A 17052-nucleotide genomic window follows, 5' to 3' on the forward strand; every position below is an offset into this window, starting at 1 on the left:
CAAAAAAGAGAAAAACGTCCGAATAGAAATTGGAGCCCTCCGTTGCTATACTTAATCGCGTTCACGCCGGTACCCAATTCCGCCAGAGACGCGCCAAAATGAGCTCAGAGAAGAAACAGCTGATCATCAATGCATTTGCAATGCAATCACCCTCCCACCTGAATCCAGGGCTCTTCCGGAATCCTGGCGACAAGGGTGCCGAGTACAAAAACCTGAAAACCTGGATCGCTCTGGCCCAGAAACTAGAAGCCGCCAAATTCCACGCGATCTTCTTCGCCGATGTTCTGGGCGGTTACGACGTCTACAAGGGCCCATCGAATCTAGACCCGACCATTCCAGCCGGCGCTCAATTCCCTATCAATGACCCCCTCTATAGCATTCCCGCCATGGCGGCGGCGACCGAGAGCATCGGCTTCGGCGTCACAGCTTCCACGACCTACGATGCCCCCTATGCCCTCGCCCGCCGCTTCTCAACTGTCGACCATCTGAGCAATGGCCGGGTGGGCTGGAACATTGTCACCTCCTACCTTGATTCCGCGGCCCGGAATTTCGGCCTCGACACCCAGATCGAGCACGACGAGCGCTACCGCATCGCGGACGAGTATCTAGATGTGACGTATAAGCTCTGGGAAGCCTCATGGAGAGACGACGCCGTCACCTGGAGACAGGAAGACGCGGGCCCAGACGGCGCGAAAGAAGGACAGACGTATGCGAACCCACGCGCCGTGCGCCAGATCAACCACAAGGGCAAGTACTTCCAGGTCCCGGGGCCGCATCTCTGCGAGCCGAGTCCGCAGCGCACGCCGTTCATCTTGCAGGCGGGCACGTCAGCGGCCGGAAAGGCGTTTGCGGCAAGGCATGCGGAGGCTGTCTTTCTGCATGCTCAGAAACCGGAGTTGGTGCGGCCGTCGGTGGACAGCATCCGGCAGCAGGCGAAGGGGTTCGGGCGGAACCCCCAGGATATCAAGATTGTGGCCGGGGCGCTGGTGATCGTCGCGGAGACCGACGAAGAGGCGCATGCTAAGTTCAATCATCTGAAGAAGTACGGAGACCGGGAGGGCGCGCTGGCGCTTTTCGGAGGATGGACGGGCTACGATCTGTCCAAGTACACCGACGACCAGGACTTCCGGTTCGTGGAGCTCCCGGCCGTGCGGAGCATGGTGAATCATTGGGCAGACACGGTGCCGGGCACCGAGGGCCAGAAGTGGGACAAGAAGACCATCGCAGACTACCTGACTCTCGGCGGCAATGGGGTCAAGATCATCGGCAGTGTCCAGACAGTAGCGGACGAACTGGAGCGCTGGGTCACGGTTGGCGATGTAGATGGGTTTAACTGAAGTTATGCTACCGTTCCCGATACCTTCGACGACATCATCACGCTGCTTTTGCCCGAGTTACGGAAACGAGGCCTGTTCTGGTCGGATTATGCTGTCCCAGGAGGCACGTTCCGGGAGAACGTCTACGGCAAACGGGGCCACGCCAGGCTTCCTGAGAATCACCCCGGAGCGAAGTATACCTGGAAAGCAGGAGAAGAAGTCCCCAGGTACGCGCTGGCGGAGTCCAATGCATAGACGCTACGAAAGGACGATGACACGGATTGTCACTTACGGCCTGGTGTCTCGATGGATCAACATGAATGACAGGAGGAAGGGCGGAATCCGGATGAATGTGAGCTGATTATAGACTTTTGAAACTTGTGCTTGCTTCATCGAAGACCTGGACTGTGCATTGGAAGGGCCTGGTAGCCGATGATAGCGCGGGGGGAGTAAGAAATACGCACAATAGAAAGACTCAACGATCGCATCCCTCTGTTTGGATCAGTAATAGTTGATTCTTTCAATGTAGCATGAGTTGTCTGTAGAGCTCTATGGAATCCTGCTATGATCCTTCTCGAGGCACATATCCCGCGGGACTTGTTGGTCAAGCTGTAAGTGGCCCTCTCTTCCCCTCATTGGATGATAGCCGTTCAAGTATCTGATTCCGATGTTATGGATAAAGCCAGAAACCATATGGCATGCTTGGAAGAAACCGCCAATACGCTGATCAGCTACACGTCCCACCAGCCCTCGTTCAAAGACCTTAGATCAACCTCCTCGGGTAGGCGAAGATGAGGAGTCAAGTCAGCATCCGGATCCGTCTCCCTCGAAGTCCATCCGTTGCCAAAGTAAGCAAACCGGTTGCCACTCGGATTTACCCGAGTATACTCAAAGTCTTCCCATCGAGGATCCCGGCGAATGTAATTAGCGGCTGCGGCACTGCCGGGGAAGAGACCATGGATACGCGCTCCAGGAGTACCGCCATTATACCACGAGCTGCAGTTCGCAGACCAAACCGTCCGAGGGTAGAAGTTATCACAGTATTCGACAAAGTCGTCTGTGGCCTCTTTCGACGGAGCAATGGTTTTGATTCCTTGGCTACGGACCTTGCGCAGAACCTTCGCAACGTAAGTAATGACGTTCTCCATGCTGTTGGGAACCGTGCCGCTGTGACCAGAGGCGTAGGGGCCACCGAGGTAGAAGAGATTGGGAAACCCAGGGACGGCAAATCCAAGATAGGAGTATGGGAATCCAAAATGGCCATCTTTCTTCCAGGCGGACTTGAGATCGATACCATTGGCAATGATGGAAAATGGAGGTGCATGGTCGGTATTGGCACCCGTTGAGCAAATGACAACGTCAACCTCCCTCTCGGTGCCATCTTCGGTGACGATGCCCTTCTCCGTGAAGCGTTGGATTTTGGTCCGGATATAGCTCACGTTTTCTTTCGTCAGTGCCTCCAGATATCCCGGACCAGGCGTGGGACGCCGGCAGTTGGGTGGGAAATCCGGAATAATCTGATCTTGCAGCTCAGGCTTCTCCGCGACACGATTCTTCATCAACTCGGTCCACTGCTCGAGCTGTTGTTTGTTCTCGGGCGAATCTTTGAAAATGGCGCCAAATCTTTGGAAGTAACCCCTCTCGACGGACTTTCGGTACTTGAGGTATTCTTTCGGGTCTTTGAAAGACTCCAGCTGCTCTTCCGAGAAGAGGTTGGGCTCAAGACGCCGCACACCTGAGCTCTTACTGCCCGTGAAAGCCTCTGCGATCCAAGTGGGATTCCGGGCGTAGTGGTCAACATGACTTGCCAAGGGCTGGATGGAGGGCAGGACCTGCAACCCCGAAGCTCCATTTCCAATAAGTGCGATCCGTTTCCCCTTCAAGTCCACATCGTGTTGCCAATTGGATGAATGAAACAGCGGGCCTTTGAAATCCCGAATGCCTTCGTAGTCAGGCAACTGCCACGCGTTGAAGTGGCCAATCGCATTCAGAAGGATATCTAATTTCTCTTCATACACCTGTATCGATGATAAGAAATGGAGTCTCCGGAGAGGGAATGGGGTGCCGGCTTACCTTGTGGGAGCCATCGAGATGCTCGATTGTAACCTTCCACTTCGCTTCCTCAGGCAGCCACTCTGCCTTTTGGACTCGCTGTTTCAACCGGACATATCGATACACATTATACTTCCTCGCAAAGTCCTGCCAGTAGTCTCTGATTTCTGCGCCCTGGGCAAACTCTTCTGTCCACCGGATATTGGGCGAGAAGGTGGATTGGTACGCGTGAGCCGGCACATCACACCGTACGCCAGGATAAGTGTTCTCAAACCATGTACCGCCCTTGGTATGTATTAGAGGTATTGTCACGGCAAAGATGTGTACTTAAGAGACGTACCACGTCGGCGTTTTTGTCATAAATGCGAAGGTCAAGCCCTGGCAACTTGGCAGGGAGTAGCGCTCCAGCACTTAGGCCTGTAAGCCCAGCGCCAATGATACCCACCTTGATGGGCCGAACAAGATCAACAGGGTGCTCTTCGATGGCGAATTTGGGAGTTCCGCCTCTGAGACGGGACTCGAGCTCATTGATATCTTTCACCGTCACGGACGGACCTTGGGTGGCATTGGGACCCTTGAGGGCCTCGCTCGTGTGGCCGTGATTAGGGATGGACGGCAACGTCGCAACCGCAGGGTTCTCTAGCAGCGCCATAATAAATCAATTTCATGTAACTTGTATGTGGCCGAATGATTCCCAAGAAATACTAGAGCGCATTTCCTCATCCAAGCTTCCGAGGATGTGGATTGTCTACCTTAATAGATCGGATGATTAGCTGCACGCCATCAAGAACGTTTTAGACGCCACCAAAATCCGCCTAAGTCTCAGGTCGCGTTGGGGAAAGCTACTCCATCAGCTCTTTCCCTGCCTAATCAGATCTATCAGGGAGGGCATTTGGTTGTCCTGGGCTGTTTGGACTGATTTGGCGCGGATCGCACCATCGCGTTTCGCGATGGCGTGAGAGGGCCCTCGAGCACAGTACATCATCTCCCCCACCCTAAACGCAATTGTGGAGGTGGTAGAAAATGATGCGACTGGCCGCGGAGCATTTAAGTCTTAGTCTCTAAATGTGGGCTCTTGATAAGCATCGGCCGAACGCTCATTCGTTCTTAGTATTGTATATGGGAATATCTGGTTCGACAAGTCTAAATCCTCAAAAGATCCGAAGTTCCCCATCATCGCATGATCTAAAATGTAGCTTACAGCTAAGAAAGCCATCGAATCAGTATTAGCACTGAGAGGGATCACAGGCAACCGGCTGTCAATCGCCCTTTAGCTCGAAGAGAAGTGATTGACCGCCTCAATCCGCTCCAACCCGAGCTTTTTCTTGAAACCCTCAATATCAAATCTCATGCGTGAGAGGACGCCCACCGAATTCTGATTCGGAACAGCTGAGCCCGGCTTCTGGCTATAGAGCAGGAAGACATAGCGATGCGGTGCTGCACCGGGCGGCGGGCCAGCCCCGGTGTATTCTGCGATAAAAGGGACGCTGCTCTTTAACTCGCGCCCCGGTAGCTCGATGCGCAAGCCAGGTTGAGCCCAATGGAGGGCGGGACTCAGCGCGTTCCATGAGATGTATGGGGCGTCTAAAATCGACACAGATAACCGTATAGAACCGGTGGGGTAGATTCGGAGGTGCGATGAGGACAGGGGTCTCCTGGGTGTCTATTGTAGGGATCCATTATTGATATCCGATCTTTTCTTTCTATGTGCCAGGGCGGTCTTACCTGCTTTGGCGATGTGCGCGCCGGGCTCGACCTGGTAGGGGCCGATGGTGACGCCCAGAGCAGGATAGACGCCGTTTTTCAGGCCTTCGATAGCCTCCTCGAAAAGGGAAACATCAGGCATCTCAGACACGACAAAGGCACTTGAGCGCGTGCTCTTAGTTCTTAAATCGCCAAGAGAGACATCGGTGGGAAATTTTTGCTTCCTGGTTCCGGTTTCAGACAGCCCCCGGAAGCGGCCATTGAGGACCAGGAGCTGCCATCACAACCTTGCTCCTGCTAGCTAATTTATAGTCCCATGGCCGTAGATGAGAAAATACAATCAATATTAATACCTGCAAGGTTCCATGTCTTGCATATCTGCAGCGGGCATCCAAGAACTTAGCTGCCTTGATGACTCACTAAAGAAAGGATGCCGCCTCGGCTGATGTTACATCTTATAAGGCGCCCCCGAGTCTTTTCAAAGAAGTTGCCTTAACATGGTACTCAGGTAATTGGGGAAGACAAGTATATATAGAGGTCATCGGTGTTTCATTTGGTAGCCCTGCTACATTTTGCGAGCCTTTCGAGATCTATAAAATGCCTTTTACCCCACCACCACCATTGGTTGCCCCGCGGACGTGGACACGCGAGGGCAGCGCTTTCTTTATCTCAAATGATCCTGTGTTTATATCGGTCGAAGATGTCCAGGCGGCGTTCAAAATGGATTTCCTTTACTGGACCAAGAAAGATCTGCCGGATGAAGTACTGGCACAAATGCTTTACGGCTCCTCCTCGTTTGGAGTTTACAAGAGAAGTGAACCGTCCGACTCGCACACCGAACTGCCTTCGAAGATTGAACAAATTGGGCTTGCACGGATGATCACAGACGGCGCAACCTTTGGCTATCTGTCAGACGTGTATGTGCTCCCAGCCTATCAAGGGAAGGGGCTGGGGAAATGGCTCATCGACTGCGTCGTAGAGATATTCTCTCCGAAGACTATGCCGTATCTACGGCGGACAATGCTCCTCACGGGTGATAAGCATGTCGAGGAGATGTATGGGAAAGCATTTGGGATGAAAGTGGTCGGTCATGAGAAACGGCCGGAGTTTGGAAAAGGACTTGGTCTTCATGTGTGGCAGGCCTAATGCGGCCCCCGAGTCAGGTTGATATGATCGAGAGCGTTTGCTACAGCTTGCGTGTATGACAGTCCTATAATTGAAGAGGCCACTGGATTTCAATGTGGCATTCTGTTTCAATTTCGCCCAAACCGCCTATTTCGACTGGTAAACAATAACATCCTCACCCGGGCTTTCCTCTCTACCAGGGCAGTTGTAGTGGTGTCGGCAGGTCTTTTCCTAGAACACTCTCAGCGGTGCCAATATCTCTGCAGTTGGTCTGTTAGTCGACAGCCTTGTCTTGAATCCACCTGGACGGGCACAGCACTTACCCAGGTCCCCTAGGCGCCCAATACTGCCCGGTCTTGCGAATGTCAAAGTCTTCGACGAAAGACGCCAAAGATTGAGCAGCTTCGTCTGGAGGAACAGCTATACAGATCGTTAGTCTTTCGAAGCACAACTCATCTTTGGAGTGCACTGACCGCCACCTGAATCCCAAAACTTGTCAAACCCGACCCCCTTGGTCATTTCAGTTCGCATAAAGCCCGGATGAACCAAGCCAACTGCGATGCCCCGCGGCTTCAAGTCTAAGCTTAAAAGCTTCCCCACCATGTTCAGGGCCGCCTTGCTCGCATGATGGCCGTAGTTACCACCTCCTTCCTCCTCATGCCGGAGCGTGATGCTTCCGCTTTCGCTACTGACGAGGATTACTTTGCTTCCGTGCTCGAGGCGATTAGCTTTGACCAAGTGATGCACCAGAAAAACCGGGCCAATCGCCGAGGTGGTATACATCCGGACTTCTTTCTCCCAATCTGGCTCATCAAAGCTTTCCAATCCGAAGTAACCGGCGGAGATGATCACAGTTGATAGCTTTGTGGAACCAGGAATTTGAGAAACTAGCTTCTGGCCAACATTGGGCTCAGCAACATCGATGCCCGTGAGCCAGTGAATGGAGTTTTTGTTTGGAGCAGATGTCGATCGAGTGGTTCCAAACACCTGCGTAGATGGTTGCTTGGAATAGAGGGCTCCCAGCGAGGCTCCCAGGCCTCGGGTCGCACCCACAATCAGGATATTCTTAGACATGTCTCCGGTGAAGTGATGAACTGGAAAAAGAAGGAGACTTCTTTCGTTCAGTCTTGATCTATTTAACGTATGCAAGGCGGCATATGACGTAACTGGATGGTGCCAGTGATGCAAGCACTCCAGAAGATAATCAATAATGCCATCAACAGCCAAGGCAGCGATGCCTGGTTGATGGTCCTGTTTTTCGTTTATGTAATAACTAACTAGTTAATACTAGTTAGTTTGTTAACTAACATAGTTCACGGCTAACCCGTTAGTTAGTTATTGGGACCTGTGAATTAATTAACCGTTGGATCGGGTTAGTTTGCCGTTTCCGGCCTAGCGCCATAATACACAGTCATCTAAGCTCTCCCTCCGTTGCTCCGACATAAAGGCAAAGCCTGCCCTCTCGACCTCTTTTTTCCTCCCTCTCCCTCCCTTCAACTCCTCTATCTTGCACTCATCGCCGACCCCTTTCTTCCGTTCTGGCCCCCACCGACCATTGCGCATTGGCTTTCAGCCCGACGCACTGCCCCTTTCATTTTACTGGAGATGTCGCTCGATCCGACGCCCAGCTTATTCTTGCTCCTCCCGCTGGATTAGTAGTCGCATAGGGGCAGAACCACTGAGATGTTCCAGCCCGCAGTGTTATCGCAAGAGGTCGGGTCGATCATCCTACTCCTTCCCTAAGGAAGTGATTATTTCCATACTACGAAGCTATCTAGGTCTTCTTCTACTGGCGCCAAGTGCCTACCGTAGCCTCATTCCCTTAAATTCTTCGCTCTAAATTCTTCGCTCTTCCACCCCTCCTGCTCCCTCCATCGCAAGCCTATCTCTCCTCGCTTGCCAGGGGCCTTTTTCTCCATATTCTTCGTTCTTCCTCCGTCCTTCCTGCTCCCTCGACCTTGGTGAATTTGCTCACAAACCAGTTGCTCATCCATCTACTGTATCATTGCGCCGTCAGCCGCTTGGCTATATAGTAATTTCGTGGTCTCGGTTCCTCTGACTGCCTCCTATTGTTGCTGTCCATTTGCCTTCCCCCAATACCAACGATGAAGCGCTCTCGACTCGACAGAATCAAAAGCTGGGAAGCGTCTGTGACGAGGATGATATAACCGTAACGACCACTATCTCGGACGAGCGGGGCGAATCCTACTTATGAGACGGGTCTGACGGAGCCAGACAATGCCCCCGAGCTCCCGAAAACGTGCTCGGTTGGATGAGAAGTGCTTTGCCTTGGAGCCAGGACCTTCCAACGACCTGGGTGAATTCTAGGACGATCCACTAGATAATGATGGAATTGATCTCTCGAGATCCACGAGAATTTTGACAAAGCTCCCGGTACGCTTGATCGATGAGCGCATCGAGGACTAATCATCGAAGCAGTTCCGAAATGGTGCGAACGTCATCATCCAATGCTGCCCTTGTTGGAGCATGGCGCCCCTGGGGCAGTTGTAAAGCCCCTGTACAGGGCGTCGAAGGAAACGTCCCACGTTTTATAAAAGAGGACGTGTTCCCAGTCTTTTTCATGCGCCTTTTCTTCCGCATAGTTAAGGGGAGTCTTGCCATCTGAGTCTTTGGAATCCATATCCAAGAAGTCTCTCTGTTGAAGGAACTCTACCAGTTCCTTGGTAAACGCACCATGAATGGCCCCGTGGTGCATGAAGGTCTTCCCGTAATTATCTCGAGCTGCTGGATCCAGGATATCATGAAATAGACGCTCGAGAATCTTAGTGTCCGCTCCCCTATAGTGCATGAGGAGGTGCGCCAAATTTTCTCCGCGTCCATTAACCCATAGCGGATCAGCACCGTTGTTCATCAGTAGAAAGAATATCTCTCTCTCAACTTCTAGGAGACATGATCCCACGTACAAGCCAAGGGATGAGTTTCCTTTCGCATCATACTGATTGACGTCGCAGCCAATCTGTATCAGGAAGTCAACCATGTTGAAGTCGCATGATATGGATGAGACATGATGGTGTAATGGGTTTCTGCCGTGACGATCTATCGAGTGCCAGAGCTTCGAAAGCGCACCGTCACATGCCATTGTCAGACAACGCAGGAGATCTAAGCGATTAGAGCGCAAGGCGTAGTGGAACGGGCTCAATCCGTCGCAGTCTTCCAACAAGATATCGTGGCCTTCATCCACAAGTTTTTGGACCACCTCTACGTTCCCTTGCTTGCTGGCAAGGTGGAGACAGGTCTGACCACATCCGTTCAGCCGTGAGCTAACCGCTCCTTTCTCTATGAGTTTGCATAGAATCGACAGCGCATAATGTTTGCTAAAGTCTATCACGTGCTGAGGGCAATCCCCACAAGCATTAGCGATGTTGACGTCAATGGTTTCGCTCCCGAGGAGCGTGTCAACAATGTTTGTCCTAGCTAGATCGATGGCTCCATAGATATCAGAAGCTTCCTCACTTTCGTAGTCCGTGATAAAATGTCTTAAAGCCTCGATGGCGTAATCACCGCTCTGCCATACGTCGTCGTATTCACGGCCCAGGATGCGGCTCCTGATCGCAAGATGGAGTGGAGTATCGCCAATATCAGATTGAGCATTTGGATCGGCCCCGTGTTGGAGTAAAAAAGCGGTCATCTTTGTGCATGCGTTCAAGGAAGAGAAATGTAGCGCTGTGAGGCCGGATTCTAGATTCACTCCAGCACTTTCTCTGTCGTCCTTAGACCTGTGGTGTGTGAAAGTGCTCACAGTTGTACGTCCAGGCCACGATAGTCTTCGAATTTTGGCCGTCAGATCGAGACCATTATGAAGAAAAACTTGTGCAAGCTTTTCATCTAGGTTTCCGACTGCGTAAAGGAATGGTGTCATATTATACTTATCACAGTCATACGGAGAGACTCCAGCGTCAAGCAGGGAATTGACCATTTGGCAGCCATTGCCAAGTTCATCCTTGCAAATAACATGAAGGACGTTTTGATGGTCACTATTTACCGCGCTCACACAGGCTCCAGACTCAACTAGAAGCTTTATGGCTTCAAACTTGGAGTATTGGGCGGCAATGAGCAGGGGAGTTTGCCCATGTGCATCTTTGACTTCCAGTCCATGCTGAGGGATGGACAAGATTAATGGGATAATCCCCCAGCGAGCGGCAACATGAATAGCAGAGATGCCGGTATCCAAATAGGCCACCGAACCTTGTATCAGGTGGTTGTAACTCTCGAGCCACCATTTCCACGTCCCTAATCGGCCTTGGAAAAATGCCTCGTGCTCCTTTGGAATGTTGAAGTCTGTCTGCGCTAGGCTTGCATGCTCTGGCCAATGCAGCACTGAATAACCGAGGAATCCATGGCTAGGCTTCAATGCTGATGTGTTTATTTCTGGCCGACAATGTTGAAGAATGACTTCAATGCAGCGATACGTCAGTGCATAATTTGATCCGGAGGAATTGATCTCCTGCATCTCTATCATTAAGAATTCTTGCACTGATCTATGCAACATTCGCACATGGCCATTGTCAACAACAATCAACAAATGGCACAAGTCGATAATCTCTCTCGTGAATTGGAGGCGACTACCGGAATCAGCGTCAAGATGTAGACGACATGCTTCAGCTATTTCCGCTATTGTCAGTGGTCGCAATGCGAACGCAACAGTCTCCAAAATTTTTTTGATCAGTGGGTAATCGTCTGGGCCGCATGTTGCTGCATCGAGCAGCTTCCGATACAATTTGTGTAACCCCTTTGGAAGATCCTGTAGCTTCTCGACTACCATCCTCGACTGCACCGATCTCAATTCATTATGAGCTATCCCGACCCAAAGGAAGGTACCTTCGGCCTTCTCTTCGAGAATTTGGCATACTTTCTGGGCAACGGGATCAGTGTAGTCATTCCTTCTTGCGAGGTCATTCACTGTATCCTTGATCATCGATTGAAGATCCTTCTTTACCTCTTCAAATGAGCCTAGATCAACACGGGTAAAGGTGGACAGGTAACTCTTGAGCTCGGGATATGGACGACTGATGATCAAAAAGTGCACCCTGGGTGTGTCTAAGCCGGTCGTGCTTGCTCTGCTGAACGACTGGTAGATTTGATGAGACAAGATTTCCTGTGACTTGCGTTCGCATTCGTCCAATGCATCGATGATGCAGTATATCTCAGGGCCAGTAGTTACTTGTCCAATGTTGATCAGCAAAGCCCATAAGGAATCAAACGAGGCGAAAAGTGCTTCTCCTCGGATATCATATTGTGACAAGACCCGTTTCAAGAAAGGTGGGTGCTGAGTAATGATCTGATATATAAGACCTCTCAGTATCGACGTTGCCTCTCTGTGGCGCTCCGAGGTGGCCTCGCAAAAAAAGAAAGCTAGGACATAATTCCCGTCGGCAAAATATTTCTTACGGGGTATTTCCTCCGCAAGTGTCACGGCCATCGTCGACTTGCCGATTCCGGGGTTGCCATACAGCCACAAAATGTTTCGCTCCAGCTCATCGTCTCTCTGAAACCAAGACTTGAGTTCGTCTGACTCCAAAAACCAACTGCAAGTTCCTGGAGTGCGGTTTCCTTTTCTCCGTTTCAATGAGTTTATATCTTCATAAGGATCGGTGATAAACAGCTTTGCGAGACAATTTTTTTCCGTCTCCCCAAAATCAGCTTCTACAAGACAGTCAGTTGATGGCGATTCTGCAATGTGATGACCGCATACTGTACCTTGATATGACTTCTCCATGTCTTTCACCCGCGGAAGAATTGATAATAATGCCTTCGCATAAGCAGCTGCAGCAAGAGCTGCATATCCCTGCCACTCTTTGTGCTTGTGGGAATCGCAGTAGTCGCAGATGCCTCGTATGACTGAGACATTGAAGCTGATCCATGAGTCCGGCTGCTTCCATCTCAAAACAGAGTACAGGGATATCTTCTGCAATAGAGTCTCGCATCTGAGCATCCTTCATAACTTGGTTGCCGGACGCAATCAGACCATAATGGATTTGTGGTTCGTCGCTCATGCGTGATCCACGCGAGACAAGCTGACTTTTGTCACATAGCGAGCAGTCTCCACTGCGCCCTTGGTGTTCATATGTCGAGAGAAATAACCAGTCTTTGTCTGGAGAGGAAAATTGCTTCTGGTGATGCTGCAAAACGCCAGACATTATCTTGCCAAGCGGCAACTCCTGCAGCATATGGTCGCAACGTATCTGGGAGACAGCGGCCAGAAGGGCCTCATGCGGCTTATTCAGTGATCCAGTGCGCTGGAAGCGGCCCTGCTGATAAGTTTTCCCATAGTCGTACTGGACCACACCGCCAAATATTCCCGTAGGTGTGCTAATGACCACATCTCCTAGACGGATATCAACATTCTTGGTAGGCACTCCCCCTCCCACTCCGACCATCAACCCGAACTTTACGGAGGGGAAGGTTTGCTTCATTCGAGTCACCACGGATGTAGCAGAAGTTGTCCCATAAACACCGGACGGCAGACAGACGACCACTATATTATGTCCACCCAGACTCCCAAGCGTGTAGATATTGTGGTCAGTCTCCGGTTTGTGAAGCCGATAGTGAACGTGATCGAGCAAAGTCTTCGCAGCCGCCAACTCTATCGGCAATGCGCATATCCACGCGACCGTATAATCATGGAGAGGTACATATCGAGGCGGCCTTTCGGACATAGTGAAGAAAAAAACCATAGATTTTCGGTCACTTTTGGTAGTAGAATGGTTGTTGTGACAAGAAGAGGTAGGTATGATGTTTGAGGGTCGTCAGTTAGGAGAGAAAGGAGGGGTCGTAGGGGCCATACAAGGCAGGGCAAGCCACATCAGCGCCTAGACACCCACGAACTTCTCAGATCAATCGGATCACCACCGAGCATCCCAGGTGAGGCGAGTCACACGAACGTCGTTCGCGGCCTCATTGAGGCAGCTTAACAAATCCCACTCTTACATAAATCCGATCTAGAATGCATACCGTAGCCGACCACCATTTACCATTATACAACTTTGGGGGACTTGCAGCCCCTCGAATTATCCCCGAGTAAGCGTCACGGAAGGTTTTCTTCCAGAGTCACTGTACACTTACGCTACAGGACAAACATTCCGGGGTGGGAAATCAATCTAAACATGGCGCGAAGGCAAAAAGGGCGAGTGATACAGATGTACCTTGCAAATGGACCGCTCATATGCAACAGGACCACTGAGCATGTAGGGTATGGGCAGGGATTCGTTTCCTCTGGGGCTGGGAGGGCAGGGATCCTTGCTGCTTACATATCAAACAGATAAGGCGTCTGCGCCCAACGAAAGTGATGCTATCTGGTCCGCATATCCTACTTGAGTATATTAAGATCTCATCCAGTCCCAAGCGTGCATTCCTTTCGGTTCGCACAATGAACTGTGAACCACATGTTGCTGCATTAGTTTGTGCAGAGAATATAGCTCTCAATTACTTGCTGCATGAAGTCCCTGAGCCACCGCAACAAAAGCCCACCGAACACTTTCGAGGCTCTGAAGAGGAGTACACTCTTTCCTTCTCTAAAGAAAAGGAACTGGTGGAGGTCCTCTCCTTTCTTGCCAAGACTAAAGATGGGTCGGATTATATCCCTGCCATGTGTGTCGAGCAGGGCCTCAATGGTGCAGCATTGAAGGCTCTGCTGGCGATAAATAAAAGAACATATACGGATGGAGATGGCTTACTTCAAAGTTTGAAAACGGGATTTGAGAACATTTTTAAAGTACTTCGAGGATCACTATATGGTTCGTTTATCTCTGCCATTTGATGTAGCTTCTGATTCGAGTTTAGCCAGAGCGAGGCAGCTCCACAGAGATCACGAAACGACTTCTCGAGATGATTGTGCAAATGTGCTCTTCTCGAATTGCTTCTAGATTGCGGCTCACTGGCAAAAAAAGGAAAAACTCCAAAGCATCCATCAATGACATTCTGCAAGAAGCTATAGAAGGCACTCGGCAAATACATCCTCAGAAGTTAATTCGGTTCAACCTAGAAGAAAGCCTGTTGTTATTCAGAGCTGAATCCAAGAGCGTGATCCAGTCCGTCAACGAATGGTCCAATCATCGTGTTTCACATCGTCTCAATGATATTGTGGAAAAGATGTATCGATTAAACAACGTACATGGCTTGCAGCAACTCCTCCATCTGATTCCCCATGGTCCCACAAAGGTGATCAAGCAGGCAGCCTTCACAGCTACTCTGCTCAACATTATTCGGAAAGTGTCCAGATATAAAGAAGCCGCTCAGGTGCTTCATCGCATTGCTAAGAAGTTTCCTCTTGTCCGAAACATTGAGATTCAACTAGCAACCCTTCCCCAAGAGGCCTTCGATCGACCCCATCACCCGGAATACTCGCCGAGTCTCCGAGCCGTGCTGTCTCGTTTGGGGAAGATCAATGGTAAACAGTATAATGTCTCCCAGATCTCCCGATTTATGAGAAATGACAAGACCAAGAATCCCGATGAGCAGTTCTCTGAGCAAACGACTAGAATCCTCCAAGAAGCCAAGATCCATGCGGAGATCCAGCTAATCGCCTACTGCGAAATTGAATCGCCTCCACTGTTCCCGCGTGCCATCGCTTCCAGCAAGGATGCTTGTTTCTTGTGCCATGCATTCATCCAAAATCATCACAAGATGCACACGTCACGCACACATGGAAGGTTGTACCCTGGTTGGCGTCTGCCGAATCTTTTATCTTTCAAGACGCTGGAGCACCGATTCAATGAAATCCTTGTGGACCGCGCTCGACAGTCTATCAGAGCTCGAGACAAAGGCCAAATGTGTGCTCGTCCCTATCCTAATGAAAGTACGTTACTTCCTATGTTGATCTCGGCGTCGACAATGAGCGCTGTACAAGATCTGGTCGAAATCACTACGGGAGGGGTGTCGCTTGCTGGTGTCTCTCCAGGCTCCGGAACCGTGGAAAGAGCGGTCTCAACTGCAGATCCGCCTAAGGATATTAAAGTAATTAGTAGCTGTTTCCTAGCGCCCAATGACCCGTTTACCGGCGTCATAACTCCGACGGCCTCGTCGCCGTTCTTCCAGGCTGGCCCTCTGCATATCCACCTCGAGATGGAAGAAAGTTCGGCTTCCGAATCTACAACAAAGTGTCTTGCGTTCTCCATTGAAAGAATGAATGTCAAACAGATCACAAAGCTACCCATCGGGTCTCTAATGTTGGACGTGATGGAACTAGAGAGGGATATGACATATGCACTCCCAGCAGACGGGACGTTCTGCCTCACAGCTCACGATATCACAGTGAAGATTGTGTGTAAGCAATGAAACGGGATATTCCCAGCCTTCGGGAGAGGTAAATCTTCTGCTGAAGTTAAGAAGGGGCGAGCAACGACCGTGGTCCCAGGTGGATCTAAAACGGAGCATAAATACAAGGAGCTTTATTGCCCTGTCTTACTATTTTTGTTTCCTCGGTTTTGTTTATTTTCCTACTGTTGCTCCTCTCTTACTGTATCTACTGTCAAGACGTTGAATGTGACCGAATCCAGACGGATTATGAGTATCAGCAATAACTGTATAGTGACCGTGGTTCAACCGCTATGTGTTGGGTCTCTCAAGCTAATGCTGCCCAGGTATTGACTAGATAGCGAAGACTCGGCCTTCTGGATGGGACAAATTCCTCGGCTTTCTTATCATCTTTTGAATGGATGCTTGTTTCTGGGGGAATTCACCCGCATCACCCTGTAAAGAACCAATTTGGCTGGACAGGCTTGCATACCATTGGCTTTGCCGCTCAAATACGGTCTCAGCACCATCCACCCCGCCGGTAATATAGTAGAGCATTTACAGCATTCCCCTGCCTCTCCTATAGAAGGCCAAGTTCCCCAAGCATGTTAAAGGCAGGGATATAGGGAAATTGAGGTCGTGCCTAAAACCTTCTCGAATCCTTCCAGTGCTCGTTCACAGATCGCCTGTGTCTCTTCTAGCAGGCCTTGTTCCGAGTAGAGGTGCCGATAATGGCCGTCCACTTGATATTTAGTTGATGTTCATGTTCCCATCCAAGGTCGTTTCTACCCTGCTGGGACCTTAAGGCTTGGCAATCCAAAGCCAAACAATTTATTCAGGTGCAACCCTATTCCAGGAAGGGCTAGCGCGGTGGGGCCAGTTCAGTTTTATACACAAGAAAAGGCGTGCCTAAGATGTTCTTAAAATAATAAGCTCCCTACAGAACTAAAAACTGAAACTACACGTCCATCGTGCACCATTACTTATTCATTCGAAATGAGCTCAGACCCTTGCGCAGCGTGTAGCTGGACCATTGAACGCCAAAACCATTGCAACTACCAAAGCTACCTCAAACTGTTCTATGAAGCAGGCGACCGAGGCGTCTAGTCGTTGGGTTCAAAATTGATATTGAAAGATCGAGGTGCTAGCCTTCCGATCTTCGAGGTATCGAATATTCAATTTTTGTAGGAACAGACATCTATTCCTGTTCCGCTGTTGTCGAGTCTTGGGAGGAAGACAAACACACCCTCATATTAATGCGACGTATCCCCGGCGAACCCCTCAGCGAAGCTTGGCCGAAGCTCTCCGTGGATGAAAAAGAGAGGATAGCAAAGCAGACTGCTGAGTATCTACAACAACTTCGTGCGCTCTAGTCTGATAAAATTCAATCTCTTGGCGGCCGTCCGGTTTTTTCAAACTTCCTGTTCAAAGATAAAGATTCCGAGACTCCTCATGGTTCTCTAGCATCCGATGATGATCTCTGGGATGATATGGAACATAGATTGTAAAAGATGATCCCCGAGGCTGCACGAATACGTGTTCGACATTGCATGCCTTCCGCTACGCCCTACATTTTTACGCACGGAGATCTCACTAATGTGAG

The 17052-nt window shown here is 50.4% G+C and overlaps 7 protein-coding genes across 7 annotated transcripts; 3 read left to right on the forward strand and 4 right to left on the reverse strand.

Annotated features, from left to right (window-relative positions):
* Window positions 1-98: 98 nt before the first annotated feature.
* On the forward strand, window positions 99-1337 carry N7468_004711 (Nitrilotriacetate monooxygenase component A/pristinamycin IIA synthase subunit A; the record flags this gene model as incomplete). The annotated part of the gene is made up of 1 exon (XM_058474008.1): window positions 99-1337. The coding sequence occupies one exon, from the start codon at window positions 99-101 to the stop codon at window positions 1335-1337; it is 1239 nt and encodes a 412-aa protein (XP_058333011.1).
* A 710-nt stretch (window positions 1338-2047) lies between these two features.
* Window positions 2048-4020, reverse strand: N7468_004712 (flavin-containing monooxygenase; the record flags this gene model as incomplete). Its single annotated transcript, XM_058474009.1, has 3 exons — window positions 2048-3334; window positions 3390-3653; window positions 3709-4020. 3 exons carry the CDS (start codon window positions 4018-4020, stop codon window positions 2048-2050), a joined length of 1863 nt encoding a protein of 620 aa, XP_058333012.1.
* A 618-nt stretch (window positions 4021-4638) lies between these two features.
* On the reverse strand, window positions 4639-5214 carry N7468_004713 (uncharacterized protein; the record flags this gene model as incomplete). Its single annotated transcript, XM_058474010.1, has 2 exons — window positions 4639-4952; window positions 5094-5214. The coding sequence occupies 2 exons, from the start codon at window positions 5212-5214 to the stop codon at window positions 4639-4641; spliced, it is 435 nt and encodes a 144-aa protein (XP_058333013.1).
* A 455-nt stretch (window positions 5215-5669) lies between these two features.
* Window positions 5670-6218, forward strand: N7468_004714 (GNAT family N-acetyltransferase; the record flags this gene model as incomplete). Its single annotated transcript, XM_058474011.1, has 1 exon — window positions 5670-6218. One exon carries the CDS (start codon window positions 5670-5672, stop codon window positions 6216-6218), a length of 549 nt encoding a protein of 182 aa, XP_058333014.1.
* A 172-nt stretch (window positions 6219-6390) lies between these two features.
* On the reverse strand, window positions 6391-7271 carry N7468_004715 (oxidoreductase, short chain dehydrogenase/reductase family superfamily; the record flags this gene model as incomplete). Its single annotated transcript, XM_058474012.1, has 3 exons — window positions 6391-6457; window positions 6521-6617; window positions 6671-7271. 3 exons carry the CDS (start codon window positions 7269-7271, stop codon window positions 6391-6393), a joined length of 765 nt encoding a protein of 254 aa, XP_058333015.1.
* A 1387-nt stretch (window positions 7272-8658) lies between these two features.
* On the reverse strand, window positions 8659-12874 carry N7468_004716 (Pfs, NACHT, and Ankyrin domain protein; the record flags this gene model as incomplete). Its single annotated transcript, XM_058474013.1, has 2 exons — window positions 8659-11981; window positions 12058-12874. The coding sequence occupies 2 exons, from the start codon at window positions 12872-12874 to the stop codon at window positions 8659-8661; spliced, it is 4140 nt and encodes a 1379-aa protein (XP_058333016.1).
* Window positions 12875-13584: 710 nt separating this feature from the next.
* N7468_004717 (nucleic acid/nucleotide deaminase domain-containing protein) lies at window positions 13585-15491 on the forward strand (the record flags this gene model as incomplete). The annotated part of the gene is made up of 2 exons (XM_058474014.1): window positions 13585-13929; window positions 13998-15491. 2 exons carry the CDS (start codon window positions 13585-13587, stop codon window positions 15489-15491), a joined length of 1839 nt encoding a protein of 612 aa, XP_058333017.1.
* Between the last annotated feature and the right edge of the window lie 1561 nt (window positions 15492-17052).

Source organism: Penicillium chermesinum, assembly GCF_028974085.1.
Source record: "Penicillium chermesinum strain IBT 19713 chromosome Unknown utg000003l:1.0-5111272.0:1.0-5115320.0, whole genome shotgun sequence".
Taxonomy (NCBI): domain Eukaryota; kingdom Fungi; phylum Ascomycota; class Eurotiomycetes; order Eurotiales; family Aspergillaceae; genus Penicillium; species Penicillium chermesinum.